The sequence below is a fragment of the Dama dama genome, chromosome 8 (assembly GCF_033118175.1).
Source record: "Dama dama isolate Ldn47 chromosome 8, ASM3311817v1, whole genome shotgun sequence".
Lineage (NCBI taxonomy): Eukaryota > Metazoa > Chordata > Mammalia > Artiodactyla > Cervidae > Dama > Dama dama.
Genome location: NC_083688.1, coordinates 2,760,831 through 2,785,840, shown reverse-complemented (window position 1 = coordinate 2,785,840; position 25,010 = coordinate 2,760,831). Strand labels below are relative to the sequence as shown.

Sequence of the window (25,010 nt, the reverse complement as noted above, 5' to 3'; positions counted from 1 at the left end):
CCGCGGAGGCGGGGCCCGCGGTGCGGTGCATGCCGGGCCCAACTCTATGGTTTCGCACCGAGGACCCCGCCTGTGAGCGCAACGCTCTGGTTCCGCGGAGGCGAGGCTCGCGGCGCGGTGCATGCCGGGCCGGCGGCGGGCGGGCGGGCCCGCGCTCCCATCATGGTGGCGGCCGCGGCCTCCCGCCTGTGGCTCTGGGCTGCCTTGCTTATCCCTGCGGCAGCGGTCTACGAAGACCAAGTGGGCAAGTTTGATTGGTGCGTACAGGGCGGGGGACGAGGGACGGTTCCTGTTCGGGAACTATTGTCCCAGTACCTGTTCTTCTGTTTGAAAGGAGGAGGGCTTTACCTTGCAGCAGGGCCGGCTGCATAACTTGCGGGGCCCAGGGCAAAATGAAATGTGAGATCCCCTCGTTCAGAAATTTCGAAAGAGTTCTAAGGTGGCCGCGGCAGAGCGTTAAAGCGAGAATTGGGGGCTCTTCTGAGCCAGTCCCGGTGCGGCTGTACGGGTCGCAAGCCAGTAGCGGGCTCTGCCATCCGGGCTTGCTTGAGGTTCTGGTCAGAGGTCACGCTTCTCCTCCCCGCCCGGCCGCATTTCTGTGGCTGTCAGCTGTTTGATTTGCTGGGTGTCCGACGTCGACCCCCTTCAGCGAAGATCCTCTTTCCCCACCCTTCCAGCCCAACTCTGCCATGGGCTCAGAACAGGGCCGCCCAAGACACCAGCCAGGAGGCGCCATTCATTCATTCTTTCCTTCACTGACTGGCTCACTCACTCTTCATTCGTTCACTCATTCAGCACTTTTGTTCATTCACTCACCCACTCACTCACCCAGCCAGCCAGCCACCCACCCCATCCTTAATAAGGCCAGGGAATGGGCTTACTTTTGCTTGAAATGTCAGTTTGCCACTTAAGCATTGTGGGATCTCAGGAAAATGACTTAACCCACTCTGTGCCTCGGTTTCTTGATCTGTAATTGAGTTTACTGACAGTCCATTACCTCCCACAGTAGCTGCAAGAATGAATAAGGCAATTCTTTTAAATTACTCAGCGCAGTGACTGGCTCATTGAGTACAATCAGTATGTTACCAATTATTGCTAGTCAGGGAACACTTTCAAAGCCTAGCTCCTCTGTGAAGTCTTTTCTTATCAAATGTATTCCCATGTTTGTTGAGTGCTTCTTGTTGGCACAATGGTCGTTCTAGGTTGTGTGGATGCAGAGATGGAAAGGAACTCTGGCTGGTGAGGGGGCAGATATATAAGTACATGATATAAAGCATTGTGACAAATGCAGCATAAGTCATGTGGTTTTTTTTTTTTTTGGTGGGTTGAGGGGAGTGCTGTGGCTTTTGGGATCTTAGTTCCCTGACCAGGGCTCAAACTCATGCCCCCTGCATGGGAGTCCTAAGCATTGAACTTATGGAGAATTCCCATAAGTCTCATTTTTAATGATGTGGGCAGATGCTCACAATATAATATATACAGTTGACTCTTGGACAATGCAGGGGTTAGGGATGCAGACCCTCTGTGCAGTCGAAAATCGAGTGTAACCTATAGTAAGCCCTCTGCGCCTACAGTTCCACACCCACAGAGTCAACCAACCATGGGTTGTGTAGCGCTGCAGAATTGACTGTAGAAAACAACCAGCGTAGGCAATTCCCTGTTGGACCCCATGTTTACAGTGCGGGGGCCCCAGGTTTGATCCCCAGTTGAGAAGCTAAGACCCCTCAAGCCTCAAGGTGCCACCAAGAAAAGAAAGAAAAGAAAACAACCAGCGCGTAAGTGGATCTGCTCAGTTCAAACCCGTGTTGTATATGTTACACATGTACAACATGTCATCCAATTTAGCAGAATCCTAGGTATATGCAGTTTATAAATTGAAAAGTAAACAGAAATACACCAAAATGTTAAATGTTTATCGCTGAAAAAAAAGTTTATGGATGATGATATTTTAGGCATTTTTGTTTTCTATTTTATACCTTTGTGTATTTTTCGTGTTTTCTTCAATAAGCAGGCATTACTTTCATAGTCCAGATAAAAGATATCAGCATTTTAAAAGAGAGCATGGGATTTAGACTTAGAAGATTAGATTAGATTTAGATTTAGACTTAATTTTGCATCCTAGTTCTAACAGCAATTTGTTGATGTCAGTGGACTTTGGTGTTCTCACCTCTAGAATGAGAGTAATAGTATTTGCCCTGTGTACTTCATAAAGTGTTCAGTGATTACAGTGAGATTAAAGTAGGCTAAAATACAGATGGAGACTCTCAGATGTCATATAAACCTGTCACTCTATACTAGTATAGTTTCTTCTTTTGTAAAAAGTTAGATCAGACAGTGTAACAAGGGAAATTCTGTATAAATGTTATGTGTTTAATTTGCTAGAAGCTGCATTCGTAAACAGCAATATGCAGCTCACCTCTTTTGTACTTGGTAGTGTGCCGGGGAAGCTCATTGCATTCCCTTTATGCAGAGATAAGAGTGTTGAAAGTGATGGGATATATTCCAAGGAAAATATGAGTAATGAGTCAGATGCATCCTGAGCACCGTGTGGGTTAGAACAGGCTGCAAAGAACAAAGGCCTGACTCAAATCTGTCAAGTTTTGTTAGAATATTTGTATAATTTTTCTCCAAAGGTCAGTGAAAATAAAAGGGAAAGTTGAATTGTGTGCTCATTGACAACAGGGTTCATGTCTCTTCTCTCATGTGTAATATGAGTGTCTAGTCCCACTATTTTTTTTTAATTTTTTTAAATTAAAAAATAGTTGCAGCATGTGGGTTCTAGTTCCCCGCCCAGGGATCAAACCTAGATCGCCTACATTGGGAGCACAGTGTCTTACCCACTTGACCACCAGGGAAGTCCCTGGTCCCACTATTAATGAGTCCAGAGAAGACTGTAATTTTGTTCTAGTGGGATTTAGGCCAGGTGCCCTTTTGGGTAAGGTAAATACGTGCTTGCATTTAGAAGGAAGAGTGTTACATTAGGTATTAGGGTGTATTCTCTCTTCTTCTTCCCTTTGTTCCTGAGTACATTGCCTGGAAATCTTGCTTTTGGTCAGATCTCTTCATTAACAAACATTTCTCGTGCATCCCAAAACAGGTGTGATGGTGATAACTTCCTGTATTTGTGCAGTTGTCTTTTTTCCAAAGTGTCCTGTGCAGCAATGGCATTGGCCCCTTCCATTTCCCTGGCCTCTTTCCTTAGGAGACAGCAGTATGTTGGGAAGCTCAAATTTGCCTCCTTGGAATTTTCCCCTGGATCGAAGAAGTTGGTTGTGGCCACGGAGAAGAATGTGATTGCAGCATTGAATTCTCGGACTGGGGAGATCTGTGAGTGGACTGTGTAGGCGGGTAGCTGGGGGATGGCGTGGCTGCCCGTGGTGAGTCCAGGATGTCCTGTGGCTGGAGACGCCTGCCTGCCTGATATCCCGCCCCTGGGGACAACATGGCTGAAAGAGGCGTCTTTTAGTGGATTCGGATCATTTATTTATTTTTCAGTTTTGCCATCTTTGAGTATTTAATATATTCCTATAACTGGCCTTTGAGTTTATTTCCTCAGCCCGCGTCCTGACTGTTCCTAAGTAAGATATTGCTGCAAAAAACACATTTTTCTATTAAGATTTTACACTAAAGCTTTGGATGTTCCCCCCTCCCCCACCTCCAATTATCTATATTGCCTTTGTGGATGTTTTTAGGCATTAAAATCATGGAAATGTGGTTTATAATCACTGCTTTGCTTGTGAGTCGTAGAGATTTTGTGAATTTTGTCTTTGTCTGTTTCTGTATTGGGTGGGGTGGGGTGGGGATGGGAAGAGTGTGAGCTCAGATCGGCATAGCGTGGCTCCCCTGGTTACCCAGGGAGTGGGGGTGGGTCACTGCCCACCCAGGGTAATCCTTCCCTGAACACTTGTGTGCAAGCAGAGGCTCCCCGGGCTCTCTTCTGCGCGCTTCCTGGGGGCCTGGCCGTGGCTCACAGTAACGTCTCGTTCTCCTGCCTCCCAGTGTGGCGCCATGTTGACAAGGGCTCGGCAGAAGGGGTGGTGGACGCCATGCTGCTCTGCGGGCAGGGTAGGTGGAGCCTGGCCTTGTCCCTGTGACGGCGTCAGCGCCCTCTCCTCTTTCCTTGGTTCCTTCCTTTGTTCAGGGTCTGGGAGGGAAGGGAGTAGAGGTGTTCCCAGCAGGAAAGGACAGGTGCAGTTTCTATCTGCACTTGTACATGGGAGGTGAGGCCACTGGTCACAGGCCCTGGGAGGCTCCAGACAGCGCAGCAGTTTGGGAGATGATCTCACGTAATCTATTCTCTTCCAGATGCAATCACTGTGTCCAACGGAGGCCGGATCATGCGCTCCTGGGAGACGAACATCGGGGGCCTGAACTGGGAGGTTACCCTGGACAGTGGCAGGTAGAGGGAAAGAAGCTGAATTTCATCCTGGTTTGGTTAAAGGCTTCGCTGGAACACACATTCTATGTGGACAGCAATTCTGGGCCTTTTGACTTTTTTTCCCAGGGGGAGAAAGCACCAAAGAGCCAGAGAGCATCAGCTCTCCGTTCTTGATGTCTTGAGGTTATGGGACCCGTGCTTACTCAGCATTTATTGAGCACCTGTTAGAGGCAGAGTTCCATGCTGGGTGCAGTGTTCATTTCTGGTATCAATTGCTTTTCCTAATCTTACCACGACATGAGAGCTTTGCAGTGTTCTAGGTATGAGAAAGTGAAAGTGGAGCTTAGTCACGCAGTCGTGTCCTACTCTTTGCAATCCCATGGACTGTAGCCCGCCAGGCTCCTCTGTCCATGGAATTCTCCAGGCAAGAATACTGGAATGGGTTGCCATTTTCTTCTCCAGGGGATCTTCCTGACCCACTGAACCTGGGTCTCCTGCATTGCAGGCAGATTCTTTACCAACTGAGCTACTAGGGAAAGATTCTAGGTATGAGGATGGAGTATAAAACTTCCTGTGTTTTAACTTTATGTTTAAAAGCCATTTGAGCTACTGTTTCAGCTACATCTTGCTAAAGTTGTTTAAATGATGGAGTTGCTTGCATTAGGTTATATGTCTTCTGATAGTAATTTATTAGGTGAGGGCTTGGGGGAGCCCCCAGGCAGTGGGAACCCACTTGTGAATGTGAAACAGTTTCCATCATCAACTAACTCCATTGTCGTTTGGGTGAGGCAGGCATGCAGCCTGCTGATGACAACTGTCTGATGGCTGCTATAGTGGAGGGTTGGCCTGGTTACTGTGAAGTCCCAGGGAGAGAAAGGAACAGCCCTTAGGAGGTCAGGGAGTTCCACGGAGACAGCATAGTCGAGTGGCCGAAGGTCCAGTCTTTCAAGTCAGAGCCAAGATTCGGGTCCGGACGCGTTTGACCCCAAAGCCTGTTTCGTTAGCTGCCGAGCTGTGGCGGTCATGCCCCGGCCCATCCAGCCCGAGGCCCCGAGGCCCCGAGGTGCGGGCGCCGCTCACCCCATGCCTGTCCTCAGTTTCCAGGCCCTCGGGCCGGTCGGCCTGCAGGAGGCGGTGAGGTACGTTGCGGTCCTGAAGAAGACCACGCTTGCCCTCCATCACCTCTCCAGTGGGCACCTGAAGTGGGTGGAACACCTCCCGGAGAGGTAAGGTTGCCTTCCCCCAGGTGGTGGCCACCTCTTCCTGCTCTGTACCAGCCCGTCTTCCTCCTCTAGAGTCAAGCGTTTGAATCCTGTGCAGGGTCCGGGGCTCACTGGCCGCTAGGCCTGAGCTCCAAGGCTATGGCTGCCTTGGAGTCTCCTCTGCTGAGGGGAAGACGCTCCACCTGGGCCTGAGAGCCAGTCAAGCGAGGGGAGTGGCTCATGCACTCAGCTCGCCTTGTCAGGGAGGGGCCGAGTGCGCAGCCTCCTTGCGCAGGGCAGGCCTGGTGGGGAGTGTTGGGAGCCGCAGTGTGCCTGGCCCGCCTCAAGGGGGCAGCATGACTCAGATGACGGTGCCCTGTGTAGTCAGGCCTAGCATTACCACATCTTAACTTTTTTAAGAAAAACTAGAAATCTTATTGTTACATGCTGAATCTCAGTTCTAAATGTTGACAACAAATTCAAATTAAAAAAAAAAAACTGAGCCAAACAATACCCATCTGAGATGGCTAGTTTGTGACCGCTGGCCCAGTCCCTGGCGGCCGGGTGTTGGACCCCTGAGGGTGGTCCCGTCCTGTGGTTAAAGCTATGGCTCCCTGCTCTTCCTTCCCTCTCTCAGTGACAGCATCCACTACCAGATGGTGTATTCCTACGGCTCGGGGGTCGTGTGGGCCCTTGGAGTCGTTCCCTTCAGCCATGTGAACATTGTCAAGTTTAACGTGGAAGATGGAGAGATCGTTCAGCAGGTACAGTCTGACTGGAGGAGACTCGTGAATTGCGGAGGGGAGCAGGTACAGCCCTTCGCACTGGAGTGCAAAAGCCGGGTGAATGCAAAAGCCACTCAGGGTCCCTGATGCTGGGCACTTGAAGGCTGCCTTCTGCTCATCAGGCATTTATTTAGAGCCCACACATTTGCACATGGTGCTCTCTTGGGGTGGCTAAAAAAAACTGCATAGATCTGTTCATTGCCTGTATTGTCTTACAAGGTGATTCTGAAGGTGGTAATGTGAAACCGCGTGTGACAAACACAGTAGAGAGATGCGTATCGGAAGGGTCAAGTATCGCTGCCTGCAGCTCCCAGCCTTGCCGGCACCGTGGCCGCGGCTGCCCTGCTGCACCTGAGACACTGGGGCAGGGAGGAAGTGGCCATTTCTATGCTCAGTGCTCAGAACTGAGCGCTGAGAGTGAACTGCAGCCGGACTTCACCAGGACGAGAGAAAAGTGTCCAGTATTGAAAAGGGCGGCCTGGTTTAGTTTTCAAACCACCAGAAGGCAGATCCCGATCTTCTCCAGCTGTGGAGCTCTCGGAGGCTGGGAGGGACGGGAAGGACTCCTTCACAGCCCCCCAGGAAGACCCTCTGAGCCGAGCCCCTCCCCTGGGATCTGGTGGTGACGGGCTGGTGAGCTAAGAGGGAAATGTGAGCGTCCCCAGGAGCCTGCTGTCCTCTCGTCTTCCGTGTAGGTCAGGGTCTCGACCCCCTGGCTGCGGAGTCTCACCGGGGCCTGCGGTGTGGTGGACGCGGCTGTCCTGGTGTGCCCTGACCCGAGCTCACGGTCCCTGCAGACCTTGGCCCTGGAGACGGAGTGGGAGCTGAGGCAGGTCCCGCTGCAGGTGAGAGGCTAGAGCCGCTTCCCCGGCCCGAGGTGCTGCCTTGGCCGCTTGGAAAAGCCTTTCTCCCAGGCAGCCCCTTTGAGGTCAGACCTCTGGCGGAACTGGAATGAGGGCAGACGGGCCACTCTGCCCCTTGGAGAGCCTGAACGAGAGCTTCTGGAGCCCCGTGCCGAAGCCTCGGTACTTTCACTGGCAAAGTGGGACAGAGGCCGCCAGCCTGGGACGGTCCGTCCCCCGCCCTCTCCGGGCCCTCAGCTTCTTCCTTCTCGTCTCCCAGTCTCTTGACCTAGAACTCGCAAGTGGGTTCCAACCCCGGATCCTGCCCACACAGCCCAGCCCGGTGGATCCGTCTCGGGCGCAGTTCTTCCTGCAGTTGTCCCCAAGCCACTATGCGCTGCTGCACTACCACCACGGCGTCCTGAGTCTGCTCAAAAACTTCCCGCAGGTAACCGCAGGCAGCATGGCGCCCTAGGATTCAGGCGGGTCTAGCTGAGGCCTAGATGCTGGAAATCCCTGCCTTTGAATTTGGAGATACTTACTCAAGACAGAAGGCCTCTTTCCATGAGTGTTTTGAGAGGGGTTAGCCTTAGAGTAGAAATGGAATACTTTGTTCTTTTGAGAGTTACAGAGGATTTTTGGAGTAAAACTGGTACCTTCCTGAATGCACGGGAGAGTGGGCACGTTAATTAGAACTTCCTGTAGATGCGGAGAGCCGCACTGAGCTTGCCTGTCCTGGAGGTCCGGCAGGGCCTGGCTCAGCCGTGGGTGCAGTGGGGCTTCCTCTGCCCTCAGTGCTCTGGCCATCATGCTCCAAACCTGGGAACGTTTTTAACTCAAGGCCATGAGTTCTTCTGGTGGAGGCGACCCTAAGACTGCAGGCTAGGACAGGCCCTGTTTAGGGACTGGCACCTGACTTTACCTGCAGGCTGCCCTGGTGAGCTTCGCCACCACCGGAGAGAAGACAGTGGCTGCAGTCATGACCTGTCGGAATGAGGCGGTGAGTGTTGGGAAATAACAGCGCTTGGCCACATGCGGGATCTTAGTTTCCTGACTAGGGGTTGAACTCATGCCCCTTGCTGCAGAAGCGCTGAATCTTAACCGCTGGAATGCCAGGGAGGTCCCAGGGTTTTCTTTCCTTTATCTTTGCTGGAAGCCCTGAGAACCAAAAGCCTGGGCATGTTCACCTGGTCACTTTGAACCGGGGCAGGGGTGGGGGGAGCAGGAGGCTGTTCTCCTTTGTGCCCAGGAGTGGGACGCCCTCACAGTCATCTGGGACTGTTCCGGATTGCGTGGGGTGTGTGGGTGGGATTTGCCCTCTCCCAAGGGCTGAGAAGACCTGGAGGTGGAAGCTTCGTTTTGGTGGCTGGGAGGTGACCCTTTGGCTGTATTTTCTCTTTCTCGTTTCCATAGCAGAAGCCTAGCGTTTCTGAAGATGGGTCACCTGGGAGCTTTTCGGAGAAGTCTGGTCCCCAGGTAGGGTGTGGTCTTGGGCAGTGCTGGACCTATCCATGGGTGGGGCAGGCCTCCCGGCCGTGAAGCTGGAGGATCGGTCCAGGCTGGGAGCCGGTCTCCTCGAGGCCCCAGCCTCAGATGGGGTTTTCTAAGTTTTGTGAATTAAACCGTGCTTCTCTTGATCTTTTCCAATTGGGAGATTAGAAAGTAGAATTCCTAGAATCTCTTCTTAAGTGCGTTCTCCTCTGGGCCTCCGTCTCCTCATGTCTTGTGGGGTCCCTGCTGGCGGAGTTGAGGGTTAGTCAGTGCTGCCCTGAAGCAGAGTGTGGGGCGCTGGCTGGAGGCACGCGTTTCTGTTGTGGCTTCCATCTCCTCGGCTTTTCCCAAGGCGGGGTGTGCTTTCCCTGCCTACGGTCTTAACAATAACTTCGAGAAGTCTCTCTCCACTCTCCTTGCTTTTCTGGAGTGAGTATGTATGGTGGTTGTAATTTTACTTATTCACTCATGCTCCTTATTTCTGCCTTAGGATTTAGCTTTGCTTTCTGGCCCCGGGTCCTTCTCCAGGATGTTGCCTGCCCCCCCAGCCCCACCCAGGTTCTTGGACTTCTCGGGGACTTTGCTTTGCGGGACTCCTGTAGTTGAACCTTGTGGTCTGTGCCCTAGGACTCGCTGGCTTGCTTCAACCAGACCTACACCATCAACCTCTACTTAGTGGAGACGGGCCGGCGGCTGCTTGACACCGCAATCACCTTCAGCCTGGAACAGAACGGCACTCGACCGGAGCGGGTAGGTCGGGGCCTGGGGGCTTCTCAGCCTGGGGCTTTCTTTCCTCGGGCTCAGCTCCGTGCCACAGGTCCCAGATGTGGACTGTAGTTCTGCCTGAGCCACTAGCTTGCCAGAAACGCCTGTAAATACCAGTAAAAGAAGTGCCATTTAAGCCAAGCTGTCAGTGTGCCGGGCTCCATGCTAAGCTTTTCACTTACTCACTGATGGGTTCAATCCTCCTGATGAGGGACTTCCCTGATGGTCCAGCAGTTAAGTCTCTGCACTCCCAATGCAGGGGGCTTGGGTTCGATCCCTGCTCAGGGAACTAGATCCCACATGCCACAACTAAAGATGTCACGTGTGGCAACAAAGGTCCCAAGTCCCAAAGCTAAGATGGGGTGCAGGCAAATAAATATTAAAAAGAAATCCTCCTGGTAGTCTTCTGATTACCACTGCCCTAGCCTCATAAACGAGGAGGCCGTGCCTGGTGAGACTGAAGACGCTACGGCTGCCCAGCCTTGCCTCTCTGCACGTTCAGTGGTGTGCCTCAGCCTCCCTGGGCGGTTGCTGCTTAGTCTCCAAAATGGAAACTCCACTCCGGGCCTCCTGCTGACTTTGTGGGGTGTGATCGGTGCACAGTGAATGCTCGGGTGGCCGAGACGGTCTCAGGCTCCTCCGTAGAGAGGACCCGGGCTGGCTGCCTGCACTGTTGCTGTCAGCTCCTTAGGATGCGCGGTGTCTGTAAGCAGAGTCCAGGAAACGCTGTGTGGTTTGGACACGCAGGGATGCCGTGACCTGGCCTCTGACCTCTCCTCGTGCTTTGAATCTCGGGGTCTGGGCTCTGAGAGGCGTCTGGATTCCCGCCGACTGCAGGGCTCTTGACTGTTTGGTTCACAGCTGTACATCCAGGTCTTCTTGAAGAAGGACGACTCTGTGGGCTACCGGGCCTTGGTGCAGACACAGGATCACTTGCTGCTTTTCCTGCAGCAGCTGGGTGAGTGGGCCCCATTCAGCCCCTGTCTGTGGGCCTGCCCGTGAGTTGCATTCAGACCTTCATCTGGGCCTGTGGCCAGACTTCCAGGAAGGATTCAAGTGCAGTGTATCCTGCCTATTTTCCCAGAGCGCTACCTAAGGACCTGTCTTTGAATAATTCCTTAGCACTCGTGGGCGGGAGACAGAACGCTCCTCACTTCACCTCCTGACCCCAGCCCCCTGCCCCGCCATGTCTCTTTTTGGCCCGAGAGCCTCCGAGAAGGGCCCGTTCAGGGGACGGCGGAGGCGGGCTGACTCGGGTGACCTTGGCTTCTGCAGCAGGGAGGGTGGTGCTGTGGAGCCGCGAGGAGTCCCTGGCCGAGGTGGTGTGCCTGGAGATGGTGGACCTGCCGCTGACTGGGGCGCAGGCGGAGCTAGAAGGGGAGTTTGGCAAGAAGGCAGGTAGGAACGGGGGGGCCGGGAAGCAGAGCTGCTGGTGGGGGGCTCTGGGACTGCCGGCAATCCTGTGGCCCGCACCCCTGGCTTCTGGGAGCGGCTGCTTTGCCGGTCTGTTCTGAACCAGCTCTCTGCCCCATTGCCAGTGCGTTTGTGCCCTGGTGGCTTATGGAACCACTCCTCTCCGAAAGGAGTGACTTGTGACTCTTTCTAGGGAGAGATCCCAGTGAAAAAAAAGTCTTAATGTAGCATCGTCATAGCTGCTTGTTTGAGGACCTGAAATCTGCCAAGCACCGTGTCAGGCCCTATACACCTGTTGTCCCCAAGGCAGGAGTCCCACCTTTCCAGAGAGACTGGCTGGGTTGGCCAGGTTCTGCGGGAATAAGCCCGTGCCCTCCGAACCCGGCCGTGGTCCCAGCACCCAGAGAACTTGCTTCACTCTCCCTTGGGTCCGTCCTGCCCCCTGCCCGCGTGTCCGTCCGCCCGGCCAGCCAGCTGGTGTTTGCTAGGAGCCAGCTCGGGGCCAGCCACCCTGCTAGGCACCGCGGGTGTTCTCAAGCCGAGGACTAATGTGCCTTTACTGTTTACTTCTGCTGCCGGGATCCAGCCATCCAAGGTAAAGCCCGCCTCCGCTGCCTTGTTGCTCGCTGCCTGCTCACACGGCTGGCTTCCAGGCCGTCGTTTGTTGACCTGGGCTTGCTCGGTGCGGTGTGTGCCGCGTGCGCGGACTGCCTGCCTGTGACTCGCCCCGTGTGCTTGCTGCTTCTCTCCCTCGAGCCGGGGTTGACGGACATTGGCCGAGGAAAGGCCCGGCCCTTTTCCCGTGAGCGCTCTGCACCTGCCCCGGGAGGTCCCGCGTGTCCCTCACGAGGTCTGGTTTTGGCAGCAGCCCAGCGGGTGCTCTGCCCTTTTACAGACGGGGAGCTGGAGGCTGCAGGGTGAAGGACGTTTTTCAAGTCGTGTCCGACTCTCTGTGACCCCATGGACTGTAGCCCGCCAGTCTCCTCTGTCTGTGGGATTTCCCAGGCACGAGTACTGGAGAGGGTTGTTGTTTCCTTCTCCAAGGCCACCTGGCCTGTAAGCAGTGCACCTGGGATGTGAATCCTGACCTGCAGACTCAGAGGCCTTGCTTCTTACCGTGCTGCCTTGCCGCGGTGACCGGTCTCGTGTCCAGAGGAGATCTGAGGGTGGTAGTCTCCTAGACGGAGGAAGGGGCGGAGTGAAAGGGAGCCCTGGGAGCGGGCTGCAGGGAGGTCTGTTGGGAGCAGGTTGAGCAACTGACAACGTAGGCCTGACGCCGCGAGAAGCGGAAGTGCCTGTTGATGACGCACACACGTGCACCCCGGCGCCCCCGCGCCCTGCCCTCGTCCGGCTCTGCACGGCGCCCGGAGGCCGTTGTGGATGCGGGCTTGTGGTGGAGACGCTTGTGGCACAGCTGCACCCTGCATGGCTGCCCCCTGCCCTCCTAGTCTCCTGTCCGGAGATTGCAGGCGGGCGGCGTGCTGAGAGCCCCGTGAGTAGGTCTTAGAAGTTCCCGCACGGCTGTGCCTGGGTGTGAGACTGTTGGCATCGGACATAGGACTGCTCCTTGGGCTCGTGGCCTGGGGTGTGGATGACTCGAGTGCTCTGGAGGAGAGGGAGAGAGCCCTCCTTAGGGGGAGCAGGTGCCCCCTCGCTGGAAAGCCCCAGTCCGCCGAGGAGAGAGCCTCAGCTGTGGTCCCTTTTCCTTGACACCAGACGGCCTGCTGGGCATGTTCCTGAAGCGCCTGTCCTCCCAGCTCATCCTGCTGCAGGCCTGGACCTCCCACCTCTGGAAAGTGTTTTACGATGCTCGGAAGCCCCGGAGCCAGATCAAGAATGAGATCAACATTGACACTTTGGCCAGGGATGAATTCAACCTCCAGAAGATGATGGTGATGGTGACGGCCTCGGGCAAGGTGAGCCCTTCAGAGGCCCCGGGAGCGGGACAGGAAGCCCGGGACGGGAGCTGGAGCCAATTCTGGTTTTCAAGGACAGACATAGTTCTGGGTCAGCCTTTCTGGTAGTGAGCCCGGTGTTTATCTTGCAGCTTTTTGGCATCGAGAGCAGCTCTGGCACTATCCTGTGGAAACAGTATCTCCCGAACGTCAAGCCAGACTCCTCCTTTAAGCTGATGGTCCAGAGGACGACTGCCCACTTCCCCCACCCGCCCCAGTGCACCCTCCTGCTGAAGGACAAGGTGAGCCTCCGTCGCGCCTCTGAGCCCGGTGGGTGCAGTTTTGTGTTTCGTAACTTCAGTTGGGCCTTTGGGATTCTCTGAGAGTACAGGCAGAGAGTCAGGGCTTAGAGCTATGTTTTCTTCCAGTTTTTTGCCTGAATGGAGCCCCCTCCCCCCCGGGGGTGGGGATGGCTGATGAAGAAGTGACTATAGCATAGGTGTGATTTCACCAGGTCCCTAGTAAGCCAGCCCTGTTTCTTCCAGACACAGGAGGCTGTCGGTACCTAGAGGGCAGCTTGCTCTTCTGGTGGTGGAGGGCAGGACACCAGCATGCCTCTGTCTCCCAGGGAGCAGATGGCTTTTTGCACATACATTCTGCCGTCATTGGAAAGGGGGCCAGGTAGACATTTCATCTGTTCCTTAATGTGACCCATTCTTGGCTCTGGGCTAGAGGCAGTTACACTTTTACCCTTTCGACACATCGGCTTTCAGACACGTTCACCTTCAGCCAAAGCTTTGTTTTCCACAAGGCGGGGAAAGACGAAGGATCCTCTGTGGCTGAGCCAGGTCCCCAATTCCTTAGGACTTGCAGTCTCTTCCTGTTGGAAGCTGACCGTTGCGTGCCCATTTCAGGAGACGGGAATGAGCTCGCTCTATGTCTTCAACCCCATTTTTGGGAAGTGGAGCCAGGTGGCCCCCCCCATGCTGAAGCGCCCCGTCTTGCAGTCTCTGCTGCTGCCCATCATGGATCAGGACTACGCCAAGGTGCTGTTGCTGATAGACGACGAGTACAAGGTATGCGTCTGCAGAGGCTGCAGGACCCCTCGTCGGTGGTGGTGGGGGGGCAGCGGGCAGGGCGCTCACACCGCAGCTCGTGGGCCCCAGGTGGGCGCTGTCTGCAGTCAGCACGCGTTGAGGCTTGAAGGGCTTCTCTAAGCAGCGCGATGGCTCTTTCTGCGTTTGTGAAAACTGGGTCTCTTAAGAGAACTCAGTTTAAGCCCTGATTGAATTCAGCAGACTTTAATTCCTTTAAGATTTGTTTTATTCTTAAGGCCCTTTTTGATGGGAAACAGTGAAAGTCTGGAGAATCCATGCTTAGGGGTTTCTTTTCCTTTAACTTTTCTTTTTTTTTAAAGCCAAACATTTGTTTGATTTATTTGGCTGAACCTTAGTTGCGGCTTGCAGGATTTTCGATCTTGGTTTCAGCACGCAGGATCTTCAGTTGTGGGATTTAGTTCCTTGACCAGGGATCAGTCCAGGGCCCCCTGCACTGGGAACCTGGAGTCTTGGCCACTGGACCACCAAGTCCCCCTGTAACTTTTCTCTGGGGTTTTCCAGGTCACAGCCTTCCCAGCCACTCGGAATGTCTTGCGGCAGCTCCACGAGCTTGCCCCTTCCATCTTCTTCTACTTGGTGGACGCGGATCAGGGGCGGCTGTGCGGATATCGGCTCCGGAAGGTGGGCAGTGGCGTCCTGCTAGGACCCGTGGTGGGAGGGGTGTAGGTAACAGGAGTGAATTATGCTGGCCGTGGTGTTGTAAGCATAGATGAGCATCATCGTGCTGTCCAAGGCCATCATTCTCGTGTTTGTGGAGCAGGCCTGGTCGCTGCTGCCGCGGAAGGAGCCGGGCACGACAGACGAGGTCTCGGTCCCTGTGGAGCTTTCACTCCACGTGTCTCTCCTGCAGCAGGAGGAGTGTTTTCGCCATCCTTAGGGTGGGAGGTGGGAATGGTGAGTGAACAATAGCGTTTTCTGTACGAAGGTGGTGTTATTGATCCACTCTTAATCGAATGTGAGTTTTGAATTTTACTTCTAGAATTGGGATCAATTTGCTCCTGTCCTGACATACGTGAGTCCAGCTCTTGCAAATGCTGATTCACGCTGGCTCTGAAGTCCTGCTCTGAGCTTCACAAGGGCTGGCCTTGGCCCCGAGAGCAGGGCCATGTCGAGGGCTGATCTGAGATGTGTCCTCTCCAGCGGGTCCTGCCATCCTGTCTGTAAGCCTTTTGGAGAGGCTCAGACCTTGGACCTGGCTGCCCATGCAGGAAGCTTGGCTGTATCACTTGTTCACTTTGCGTCCTCGGGCAGATGACTTCCGTCTGGTCTTCTCTTTCCTTGTCTGTAAGACAAAATGGTAATAATACCATGTCAGAGAGTTTTTGTGATGCACTGGAGAGTTAATATGTGTAAGTCACATGAAGAAGTGCCTGGCACACAGTACATGCCACATAGGTTTCACCTGCTGTTGTTTAAAAAACACAGTGCCCTTTCCCAGCGTTTTGTAACAGCTAACCTTCAGCATAAACAGCATAGTGATGGTCTGTCCAGAAAGCGTGCCCGGTGGGTGAAGAAACACTGTTCTTCTAAGTTGATGCAAAAGGGACCTTGAAAGAGAGTTCTTCGTGGGTAGGGGGTGTGACCCAGGGTGTGGGTGTCATGGACCAGTGGAGCCCTGAGGTGTCATCCTAAAGACAGTCAAGGGGAGACAAAGGAGGCAGAGCTCCAGAGGGAGTCAGCGGGGGTGGGCTTCCAGGCTCTGGCCCCCGGGGCTCCCTGGTGACCTTGCTCTCCGGGAGGGTTTTAGTGAACTCTGATGTTTTCATAGGAGTCTGTGAAGTGTTTTCATTGGAGTCTTATTTTTTTTTAATAAAGATTATTATCATTAAAAAGAATTTTAAAAAGAAGTAACATGTGAATACACTCTCACAGTGAGAGATTGCATTGGTACAGAGTCGCGTGAGCAAACCGTGAAGGGCCCTTTCGGCCCCGTCGCCAGCGACTTCCCTGGCTGGAAGGTGCGTCAGTGGCCCGCACGCCTTCCGCATCCCGCCTCCGTGCCCACTGCTGGGGAGACGACCGTGCAGTCCACGTGGGTAGGCGCGGCGTGTGTACGTCTTACCTGAGCTGGAATTGAGCCACATTCAATCAGTAGGAAATCTGCTTTGTTCACTTGATGTGTTTCTACCGCCTCCTTTTGTTAAACCCACATCTGATTAAAACAGCCCTGAGAAGAGTGCAGAACCCTGCGGTTACTGCTCAGGGGCCCCTCACAGGAGGACCGCGGCTGTGCACACAGCAGTCAGATAGGGAAGCCCCTCTAGTCACTGCCCGCCCCCCATCACTTAGGGCTCCATGCAGTTCCATGTGTGGAGGTGTAATAACGCATTTGACCATGCAGGTTTGTTGGTTTCTCATGACAATAAAGAGCATTTCTTGTCACATTCTGAGGTCCCTGCCAGCTTAGTGGTTCTCTGCCGGCTCCGTGTAGGGACCTTAGATGTTAGTAATAAGTGGTAAGTTTTCTTTGAGTTAGTCTTACTCAGATAAACAGTGGGATACTACTGACTGTTCCGCTTCTTTCACACTGGCTCTAGTATTTCTTTTTTTGTTTGTTTGTTTGACAGAAAGTAGGCTTTATTGGTGGACGTGAGTGAGGAGGGGTGGTTCTGAGGTCCCCATGGGTGCAGGGCCCGCCCCGTGTCCAGAGGGCCACAGGTCAGGGTTGCGTTTGACCCCATAGCCATGCTGGAGGAGTTGCTTTGCAGCCGCCAGGCCTTCAGGTTCACTGCATCACACTTAGTAAAGCTGTACTTCTTGGAGATGTGGATCTGCTGGCAGCCAGGGAACTTGAACTTGGCTCTGCATTGGGTCTCAGCCACATGCCCCTTGTTCTGCAGCTGGTGCAGATGGACTCCATGGCTTGGCTGACTGCTGCGCCCTGGGGCTCTCCAAAGGCACCGCGCTGTGCTGTTTGGAACCTTGGACTGGGGACAGCATGGGGTCAGACACATGTCCCCTGGAGAGGACTGTCTCCCAGGTCCCCTTGGGCAGCCCAGACAAGCAACAGGTGCCTCCAACTGCCCAGGAGGCTGCTGTTCGCAGCCATTGCACGCCAGGCTTCACTGGTTTTCTTACTTGAACGAGGAGTTCCAAAACCTCTTCCCAGACTAGATCCTTATTGCTGCTTCTCTAGGACCTCTGATCCCTGTCCGCTCCTGCACAGAGGCGCCCGCTGAACTACAGGGTACCTTCCTGATGATCACTGCCGGTTCCTTCTCTTTGGCCCCACCCCAGGACCTCACCACTGAGCTGAGCTGGGAGCTGACCATCCCCCCAGAGGTGCAGCGCATCGTCCAGGTGAAGGGCAAGCGCAGCAGTGAGCACGTGCACTCGCAGGGCCGCGTGATGGGGGACCGCAGCGTGCTCTACAAGGTACGCGGAGGGGCCGGGCTGGGGCTCCGGCTCTGCGGTCGTAGGAGGGGGCGCTTTCTGCGGGTTTCTTAATCCCTTTGAGCCTTAACTTTCTGCCTATGAGATGGGCCTGATATATGCCCTCCCCCGGGGTTGTGGTGATGATCACACGGGATACCACCCAGTGCCAGGCACGTGGCCACTGCCCAGCAGCTGTCATCTGTTAGGACTAGTGGTCGTGCTGGTAGACCTTTCTGGGCATAAGCCTTAGTCGATCCATCAGAAACTTCATCTGTGATCCAACATCCTCCTGAGTGGGAGATGGAGAGGTGACTCGTCAGCTGCAGAACCATCCTGTGAGGGAACGTAATCCTTACAGTGATGAGCATGAGTTACAGCCTCTGGCAGAGCAGAGACGGAGTTGGAGGAGGAGGTGAGGCCTAGAGGGGAGCAGGTTTTGGCAGGCGTAGACCAGGGGCTTGGCTTGGGGCGTGTCGAGTTTGCCTGGAGACGTCTGAGAAGTGATTCTGACACAGCGGTCCATTAGTTGGGTCTGGAGTTCAGGGGGAGGCCTGGCTTGGACGTGTAAACGTGGGCGCTGCCAGCCCCTGCAGTCCGGAAACCGTCAGACTGGCTGAGATCACCAGGAGAGCGTGGGCAGATGGAAACATCTGGATACTGGGGAGTGTGGAGGACAGACCTGCAAAGGGGCTGGGAAGGAGCGGCCACTGAGGCAGAGGACAGATGGGGCCTGGGCGTCCCGGACGCCAGGGGGCGAAGGTGTCTTAGGACGGGAGTGATCACCCATGCTGCCCGGTCCAGTCGGTCAAGTTAGAAGAGAGCTGAGACCTCTCGGTTGCTGTGGTAGCTGCAGGGCCCCGTGGAGAGACGTCAAGTTGCTGGACCGGTGTCCTTCCATCAGGAAGTGGGCCAGCTTGGGTTGTGTCTTGAGTGACTGTTTGTTTGTGACTTGAGTGAGTTGCTTAACTACTTTAAGTCGTTTCATCTATGAAGTGTAGATGGTAACTTCTGTTTGCAAGGATGTTTATGAGAGTCAATGAAATGATGGTGGCCCAGCCCCTGGCATGGCTTCCAGCCCCCAGTGGACACTGAACAAGCGCAGTGATGATGACCCCTGAATAGGAAGTTCTTCCACCCAGAAAAGCTGCTTCCTCTGCCAGCCGGAGGGCTCTGTGCCCACCTCCCTGCCCCGGGCTCACAGTGGGGTGCCACTCACGGAGTGCCACTGTGGTTCTGAAGGAGTTTTTCTCTCCATCTTCCCAGAGCCTGAACCCCAACCTGCTGGCCGTGGTGACGGAGAGCACGGATGTTCACCACGAGCGCACCTTCATCGGCATCTTCCTCGTGGACGGTGTCACGGGGCGCATCATCCACGCCTCCGTGCAGAGGAAGGCCAAGGGCCCTGTCCACATCGTGCACTCGGAGAACTGGGTGGTGGTAAGGCGGGCGGGTGACCTGGGCCTGACGCAGCCTCAGGGGACTCGGCCGGCCTCCTGCAGCTATGTCCTCTCCTGACGTCTTGTTCGGGAAACCAGTCGCTGCTTGGTGTTTTCATAGAATTCAGAGCCCCTGGCTGGCAGCAGAGGGTGCTGGGTAGGTGGCTGGGACGCCTAGATTTGATTGCGTTCTTCCATTTTCTGACTGTATAACCTCGAACTAGTTACTTAAGCTGCCTGTGTTGTTTCAGAGGGGTAACGGCAGTCACCTCCTCTAGTCGAGTTTAGAAGAGTGCCTGGCGTGTAGAAAGCACTCGGATGTTAGCTGTTAGTCTTCTGACTTGTCCGACACTTGCGAATTCATTTTTTCTTGGAGTGCACCTGGATAGTCCAGATGCAGCTACCCTGAAGGTTAGTGAATTCAGTGAAAGTGATGGTCACTCAGTCGTGTCCAACTCTTTCCAACCCCATAGACTACAGTCGATGGAATTCTCCAGGCCAGAATACTGGAGTGGGTAGCCTTTTGCTTCTCTAGGGGATCGTCCCAACCTCAGGATTGAACCCGGTTCTTCTGCCTTGTAGGCAGATTCTTCACCAGCTGAGCCGCCAGGGAAGCCCAGCTCAGCAGCAGGAGGAAAGCTGCGTGCTGGTGGCTTTTTCCTCCACGGACGTGCCTCTGCATGTCAGTTCCCCTTCCAGCCCAGCCCGCAGCCGGGCCCTGAGCAGCGCCCCCTCCTCTCTCCGCAGTACCAGTACTGGAACACCAAGGCCCGGCGCAACGAGCTCACGGCGCTGGAGCTGTACGAGGGCACGGAGCAGTACAACGCCACGGCCTTCAGCTCCCTGGACCGCCCGCAGCTGCCCCAGGTCCTGCAGCAGGCCTACATCTTCCCGTCCGCCATCAGCGCCATGGAGGCCACCATCACGGAGCGGGGCATCACCAGCCGCCACCTGCTCGGTGAGTGAGCTGCGCCCTCGGCAGCCTTGCTGGGGGCGGAGCTGGGATCCGAGAGGAGGGCTTTGTTTCAGCAGAAAACGATCCCCAGTGGGGCTTGCGGTCCGTGACAGAGCGGACATGCCCCCCCTCACCCTTGGTTCTGATGGACCGTTTTCACGGCGCCTCTGCTGTTTGCCCCTTGCCCAGAACGTTGTGCCCTGACGGCGGCCCTCACAGGTGGCCTGTGCAGATGCGCTGCAGAGACTGGCAAGGTGTAGGGTCTCACCTTTGTGTAGTTCAGATTCAGGACTCAGTGCCTGCAGAACAGGCTGCTCCATCCAGTTGTTTCTACCAAAGACATTTGGGGCTCTGAGCTTTGACAGACACACTGCACCACTGTTTTACCCTCAGAAGCGAGGAAGATCACCCTCTTAGCGGTTCCCCCGTTTAATTCCCACTGTTCCTGAAACAGGCAATCCTGTGGGACCTCATGTCGCCAGGCCCTTCCCATCTCCTCCCCCATCCCTTCCCCCATGCCCCCCTCTCCCCCCACCCCGCCCTCCCGCCCCGACCCTGCACCAGCCTCCCTGCTGCCCCAGCGCACATGCTCGCTTTTGGCAACAGCGCGGAGCGCTGCTGAGCTGGGCGCCGCTGCACGACAGGGTCGGGTGCAGGGGTCCAGGTGCCTTCCTCTCCTTTCTCTTTCATCATTCCCTAGTTCTTGATTCTAGAACTTTATTTTCTGATGTCTCAGGATGATATGTGAAGCAACTAGTGTCTTCAAAAGGGAGAACCCTCCTACAGACCCATGTGTATTAAGATTATTGTCTTTGACCATTGAAGGGCAACTCATTGACCTGTATTTTTGGTTTTAAACTGTATTTTGGTTTCTGCGATAAGGACATTTTTTGTAAGTAGCCCTAATCTAGGATCGGGTCCGCGTGAACACTCACTTCTGTTGACTTGTCTCTGTGCAGTTGGGCTGCCTTCTGGAGCGATCTTTTCCCTCCCTAAGGCCTTGCTGGATCCTCGCCGCCCTGAGATCCCAACAGAACAAAGCAGGTAGGCTCTTGTGGGACGCGCTGAAGGCTGTGACGTTAAGGAACTCTGCCTGTTGATGATGTTTGGTCTTCTGTCTGCTGTGCTGCGGACATGGCCGTGAACAACTCTGCCCTCATGGAGCTTGCGTTCTAGTCAGGGAGGCGAGATGGACAATAAATAAGATAAACAAGTGAAATAATGCTATGTTAGATGCTTGTAAATGTTAAGGAGAAAAAACTCTTATAAAAGGGGCGGGGGCTAGGAGGGGTGGTACACGGGGTAGGATTTGAGAGGGTGGCCTGGGAATGCCCCTGAAAAGGCGACATTCGAGGAAGGACTTGAAGGAGGCGAGAAGCTGGCCTTGTGGGTGTCTGAGGGAGAACCTTCCAGGCGGAGGAAACCGCCATCGCAGATGCCCTGAGGTCATGTTTGACGAGTTATAGGGAGGGTTGGAGGCCACTGCGGCTGGAGCAGCCAGCGGTGGGCACACTGGGAAATGAGCGGAGGGAGGTGACCAGGTCCAGGTCACGTGGGGAGGACGGTAGCTCGTTACTGAGAGTACCCATTTTTAAATTTCTAGCCGTCATCTCTGTGTGTTTTCGGGCCTCTGTCCCGAGTTTCCTTCCCCAGGGCTGTGAGGAACTGGGCGGGGTGAGGAGGCAGTAGGTATGTCCTCGCGTGTAGGGGAGGGAGGAGGATGGTTCGGAGGGAGGGAGGCGGCGGCTGTGGACTGAGCCAGTCTGGAGTGAAGAGCCGGGATCGGCCTCCTGGCTCAGTGTTTTGGTTTTAAGATGGCCCTTGCTTCCTGAAATACCGGTTGCCTGTGTTTTTCTATGTTCAGAACCAGGCAGGACTCCAGGTCTTACTCTCCACACAGCTTCCTTCCTTGCAGTCCTTCCTAACACTCAGCTGCTCACAGTTTAGCCCCCTGGCGCATGGAGGCCTCAGAGGAAGAGCTGAGGCTGATCCGTGGCCTGGAAACCGCCCAGGGCTCAGGGCAGCCAGGGGATCCCCTTATGGCAGCTTTGAACGCGATCCTGGCTGATGTTTTTGCAGAGAGGAGAACCTGATCCCGTATTCTCCAGACGTGCAGATCCACGCAGAGCGGTTCATCAACTATAACCAGACAGTTTCTCGAATGCGAGGTATCTACACAGCTCCCTCGGGCCTGGAGTCCACTTGTCTGGTGAGTAGAGCCCCCGGCCCAGCCTGTGCCCCCTCGTCCGTCCACAGCCGCCCTGCGTGACACCTGCTGTGTGCTCCCCTCTTGGGAAAATGACGGAGGAGCCTGTCTCCTTTCCGACCGGAGTCTGCGGCCCTGGCGGGCCCCCAGCGCCTTTCTCACGGGTCTCTCGCTCCCTCTGCCCTCCAGGTCGTGGCGTACGGTTTGGACATCTACCAGACTCGTGTCTACCCGTCCAAACAATTCGACGTCCTGAAGGATGACTATGACTACGTGCTCATCAGCAGCGTCCTCTTTGGCCTGGTCTTCGCCACCATGATCACGAAGAGGCTGGCTCAGGTCAAACTCCTGAACCGCGCCTGGCGATAAAGGCCTGAGACCCCCCTGCCAGAGAGCAGAGGGCCGAGGGGAGCGAGGGTCGGGCGCCAAGCTCCAGCGGCAGTACCGGGTTGGGGGGGATGTGCGTGAGGCGCTCATCTCAGCGAAGCGCTGTGGGAGGAAGACGGACTCCCGTGGAGACTGCTCTGGGGATGCGTCTGCTGAGGAGTCTTCGGGGGCGGACAGAGGCTGGACTCTGTCAGCCGAGACCGCAGAGCATCCTGACGGGCTTTCCCCTGGAGTCCCAAGGCTGTCGTCATTCCCTTCTGTGCCTGTCCACAGATGTCACTGTTTGATAAGACCTCCAGCAGACCTCTTTCGTGAGGCCTGCTTAAATTGATGTCGGTTTGCCTTCTGTCTCCCAGGTGTATCTGGAAAGCCTTCTCCTTGCTTCCAAAGTCAGAAGGAACTCTTATCGATAACTCTACCTTATAGGTGTGTTTGCTGTTTTACACTGGGAAGAAAGAAGAGCCACACTTAGCTGAGGTTTGAGAACCGATCCAGCCTCTCATGGCTTCTTTCCAAAGTAACTGTGGGTCAAGGAATCTATATTTGTGTCAAAATTTCTCTTAACTAAGCCTCTCATTTCATGCTCCCATTCATGAATGGGCCAGCCGGCCTTAGATTCAGTTTATCGAAAACCACGTGCATAGTAGTATCTTTCTTTGTTGGTTGTTGTCAAAGCTCTTCTAAAATGTGTCAGAGCTGAGGCCTTTTCAGAACTACTGAAGTGTCTTCACCTTGAGGGGATTTTAAGGGAGGAAGGCAAATCTGCCCATTTTACAGTCTCTTTCAACCTCTCATTTCACCCTCAGGCTGACCTGATCATCTTATAACCCAGTTGGAAAAAGTTGTCCTTGTTTAAGAAACCTCATTATTTGTGTTTGGGTATGCGTTAATGTGTGGGTTACTATACTTCTTTTAAAATCAGCAGCTTTTAAATCTTGTCTCTAAACAAGGGGCAGAAAGGGTAGGGGTGGGACCCAGGCGTCTTGGGGATGTGGCCTTGTTGCCTGGCTGCACTGTTGTCTCTGCTGCAAATTGAAGACGGCCTAAAAATTTCCCCTGTTGGTGGGTTTGGGGACTAATGGAGTTTTTCTCTACTGTGAAGAATGAAATGTACAGAGAGCCCTGTCGGGAGAGAGGTATGTTTAAGTGTCCGAATAAAGTAAGTGACGAATGCCACTGTTCAGGTCCTTCTTTGTGGCTTTGGAACATCACATTGAGGCCACTGCTCCCTCGGAGGGGACAGAGCGCTGTGCTGGGATGGAGCGGGTGCCATGTTTTAATTGGGAAACAATGCCAGTTTGATCCTGTAAGAGTTGTGTTATATAAAAAACAAGGTTTTTTCTTTCTGTGGTCACATGCTGGTGGTAGAGAAGGAAGAGAAAGGAAAATAATTTTACTTTATTATTATTTAGCATTTATTTACCTGGCTGCCTTGGGTCTTGGTTACAACACACAGGATGCTTGTTAGGTTATGGGGGGGTCTTTCCTTGCGGCTCACGGATTCTCTAGTTGTGGCCTGGGGCCTCAGTAGTTGCAGCTCGCAGGCTTCGTTGCTCCTCGGGATATGGGATCTTAGTTTCCTAACTAGGGATTGAACCCGTGTCCCCTGCATTGCAAACTGAAATCTTAACCACTGGATCACTGGGGAAGTCCTGTGAAATGTGATTTTAATGAATGAATGAACATCTGAGTATCTTCAGAAAAAAACAGGCATCTGTGCATCCTGACTCAAGGTGTGTTTTGTTTAAAGTGACCTGGGAGATGGGGATGAGTACAAATTAAAAAAAAAAAAATCTGCCCTAGTTTTGAGGAAGCCTGGCTGGGATTTTGCCTGCCTGTATAAATGTGTACACGCTGCATCCTTCATTGCTGCCCTGACGCCTGCTCCGCTTACATAGCAGTCAGTCTAGCAGCCAGTCTGCTAGATTCTAGTTTCACGTGTGTGCCAGAATCTGAAAGAAGCAGCTGATGAGAGGGGAATTATCTGCTTTTCCATAAAATTCCTTATATTTTGGCTTTAATCATAACTATTTTACTGAAAGATACTGAAAAGCATTTAAAATAGCTGATGCTAATGGCACGAACAAATCTCAGTTTCCTTAGATCACAACCTTTCTTAACCTTCGGGCAGCACTTGCTTCCGACCAGCTACACTGAGCCTCTGCCTGTGGCTTTTGGAAACTGCTTCCTCTGAATTCTCTGGTGTTTCCTTCCTTCTTTCTCCCTTCCTCTCCTTCTTCGTTCCTCTCTTTCTTCCGTGCTGCCGGCAGTGGAAGTGCAAGTCCTAACGTTGGACTGCTGGGGAATTCCTGCCTGACCTGTTTTCTTGTCTTCCTCTTTTTCTGTGTGTATCCTGAGAGCCATCTGTTTCCCCCCACCTTCATTGTGTTCAGTCGCTCAGTTGTGTCCGACTCTGTGGGATCCCATGGACTGCAGCATACCCGGCTTCCCTGCCCTTCACCATCTCCTGGAGGTTAAATCTTGTCTCTAAATGAGGGGAGGAAAGGGTAGGGGTGGGACATGGGCGTCTTGTGGATGTAGCCTTGTTGACTGGCTGGGCTGTCGTCTCTGCTGCAAACTGAAGACGGCCTAAGCATTTTCCGTCGGTGGATTTGGGGACTGATGGAGTTTTTCTCTACTGTGAAGAATGAAATATACAGAGAGCCCTGTCGGGAGAGAGGTACTTGCAATGTTTGAGTTAAGGAAGTAAGTTCCTCATTGTGTTTATTAGTGTGGTCAACATACATGATCTTTTGGTGTAA

General features: G+C 54.0%; 1 protein-coding gene, 1 non-coding gene and 1 pseudogene across 6 annotated transcripts; 2 read left to right on the top strand and 1 right to left on the bottom strand.

Moving 5' to 3' along the window:
- Positions 1–100: 100 nt before the first annotated feature.
- EMC1 (ER membrane protein complex subunit 1) lies at positions 101–23,424 on the top strand. 5 transcript variants are annotated; one of them, XM_061148036.1, is made up of 23 exons: positions 101–257; positions 3,203–3,327; positions 4,000–4,065; positions 4,306–4,399; positions 5,476–5,604; positions 6,218–6,344; positions 7,061–7,210; positions 7,488–7,655; positions 8,136–8,207; positions 8,624–8,683; positions 9,326–9,448; positions 10,325–10,421; positions 10,739–10,861; positions 12,593–12,792; positions 12,924–13,073; positions 13,686–13,847; positions 14,391–14,510; positions 17,127–17,264; positions 18,528–18,701; positions 19,448–19,658; positions 20,615–20,699; positions 21,735–21,864; positions 22,051–23,424. In XM_061148036.1, exons 1-23 carry the CDS (start codon positions 163–165, stop codon positions 22,228–22,230), a joined length of 2,979 nt encoding a protein of 992 aa, XP_061004019.1. In that variant the 5' UTR covers positions 101–162; the 3' UTR covers positions 22,231–23,424. The 5 variants fall into 5 exon arrangements, with proteins under 5 accessions (XP_061004019.1, XP_061004020.1, XP_061004018.1 ...); XM_061148037.1 differs by having other exon boundaries at positions 8,621–8,683; positions 10,742–10,861; XM_061148035.1 differs by having other exon boundaries at positions 8,621–8,683.
- LOC133061076 (small nucleolar RNA SNORA43) lies at positions 6,670–6,803 on the top strand. Its single transcript, XR_009693909.1, has one exon. It is a non-coding gene; the product is annotated as a small nucleolar RNA SNORA43 (small nucleolar RNA).
- On the bottom strand, positions 16,857–16,973 carry LOC133061063 (small nucleolar RNA SNORA70; annotated as a pseudogene).
- Positions 23,425–25,010: the final 1,586 nt, after the last annotated feature.

What these genes read in the sequence shown, in the direction of transcription:
- EMC1 (XM_061148035.1), top strand. Translation starts at nt 163, where the DNA reads ATGGTGGCGGCCGCGGCCTCCCGCCTGTGGCTCTGGGCTGCCTTGCTT. An exon ending in CATGCTGCTCTGCGGGCAGG is followed by an intron (nt 4,066 to 4,305) that starts GTAGGTGGAGCC and finishes ATTCTCTTCCAG; the next exon opens with ATGCAATCACTGTGTCCAAC. An exon ending in GCGGATATCGGCTCCGGAAG is followed by an intron (nt 14,511 to 17,126) that starts GTGGGCAGTGGC and finishes GCCCCACCCCAG; the next exon opens with GACCTCACCACTGAGCTGAG.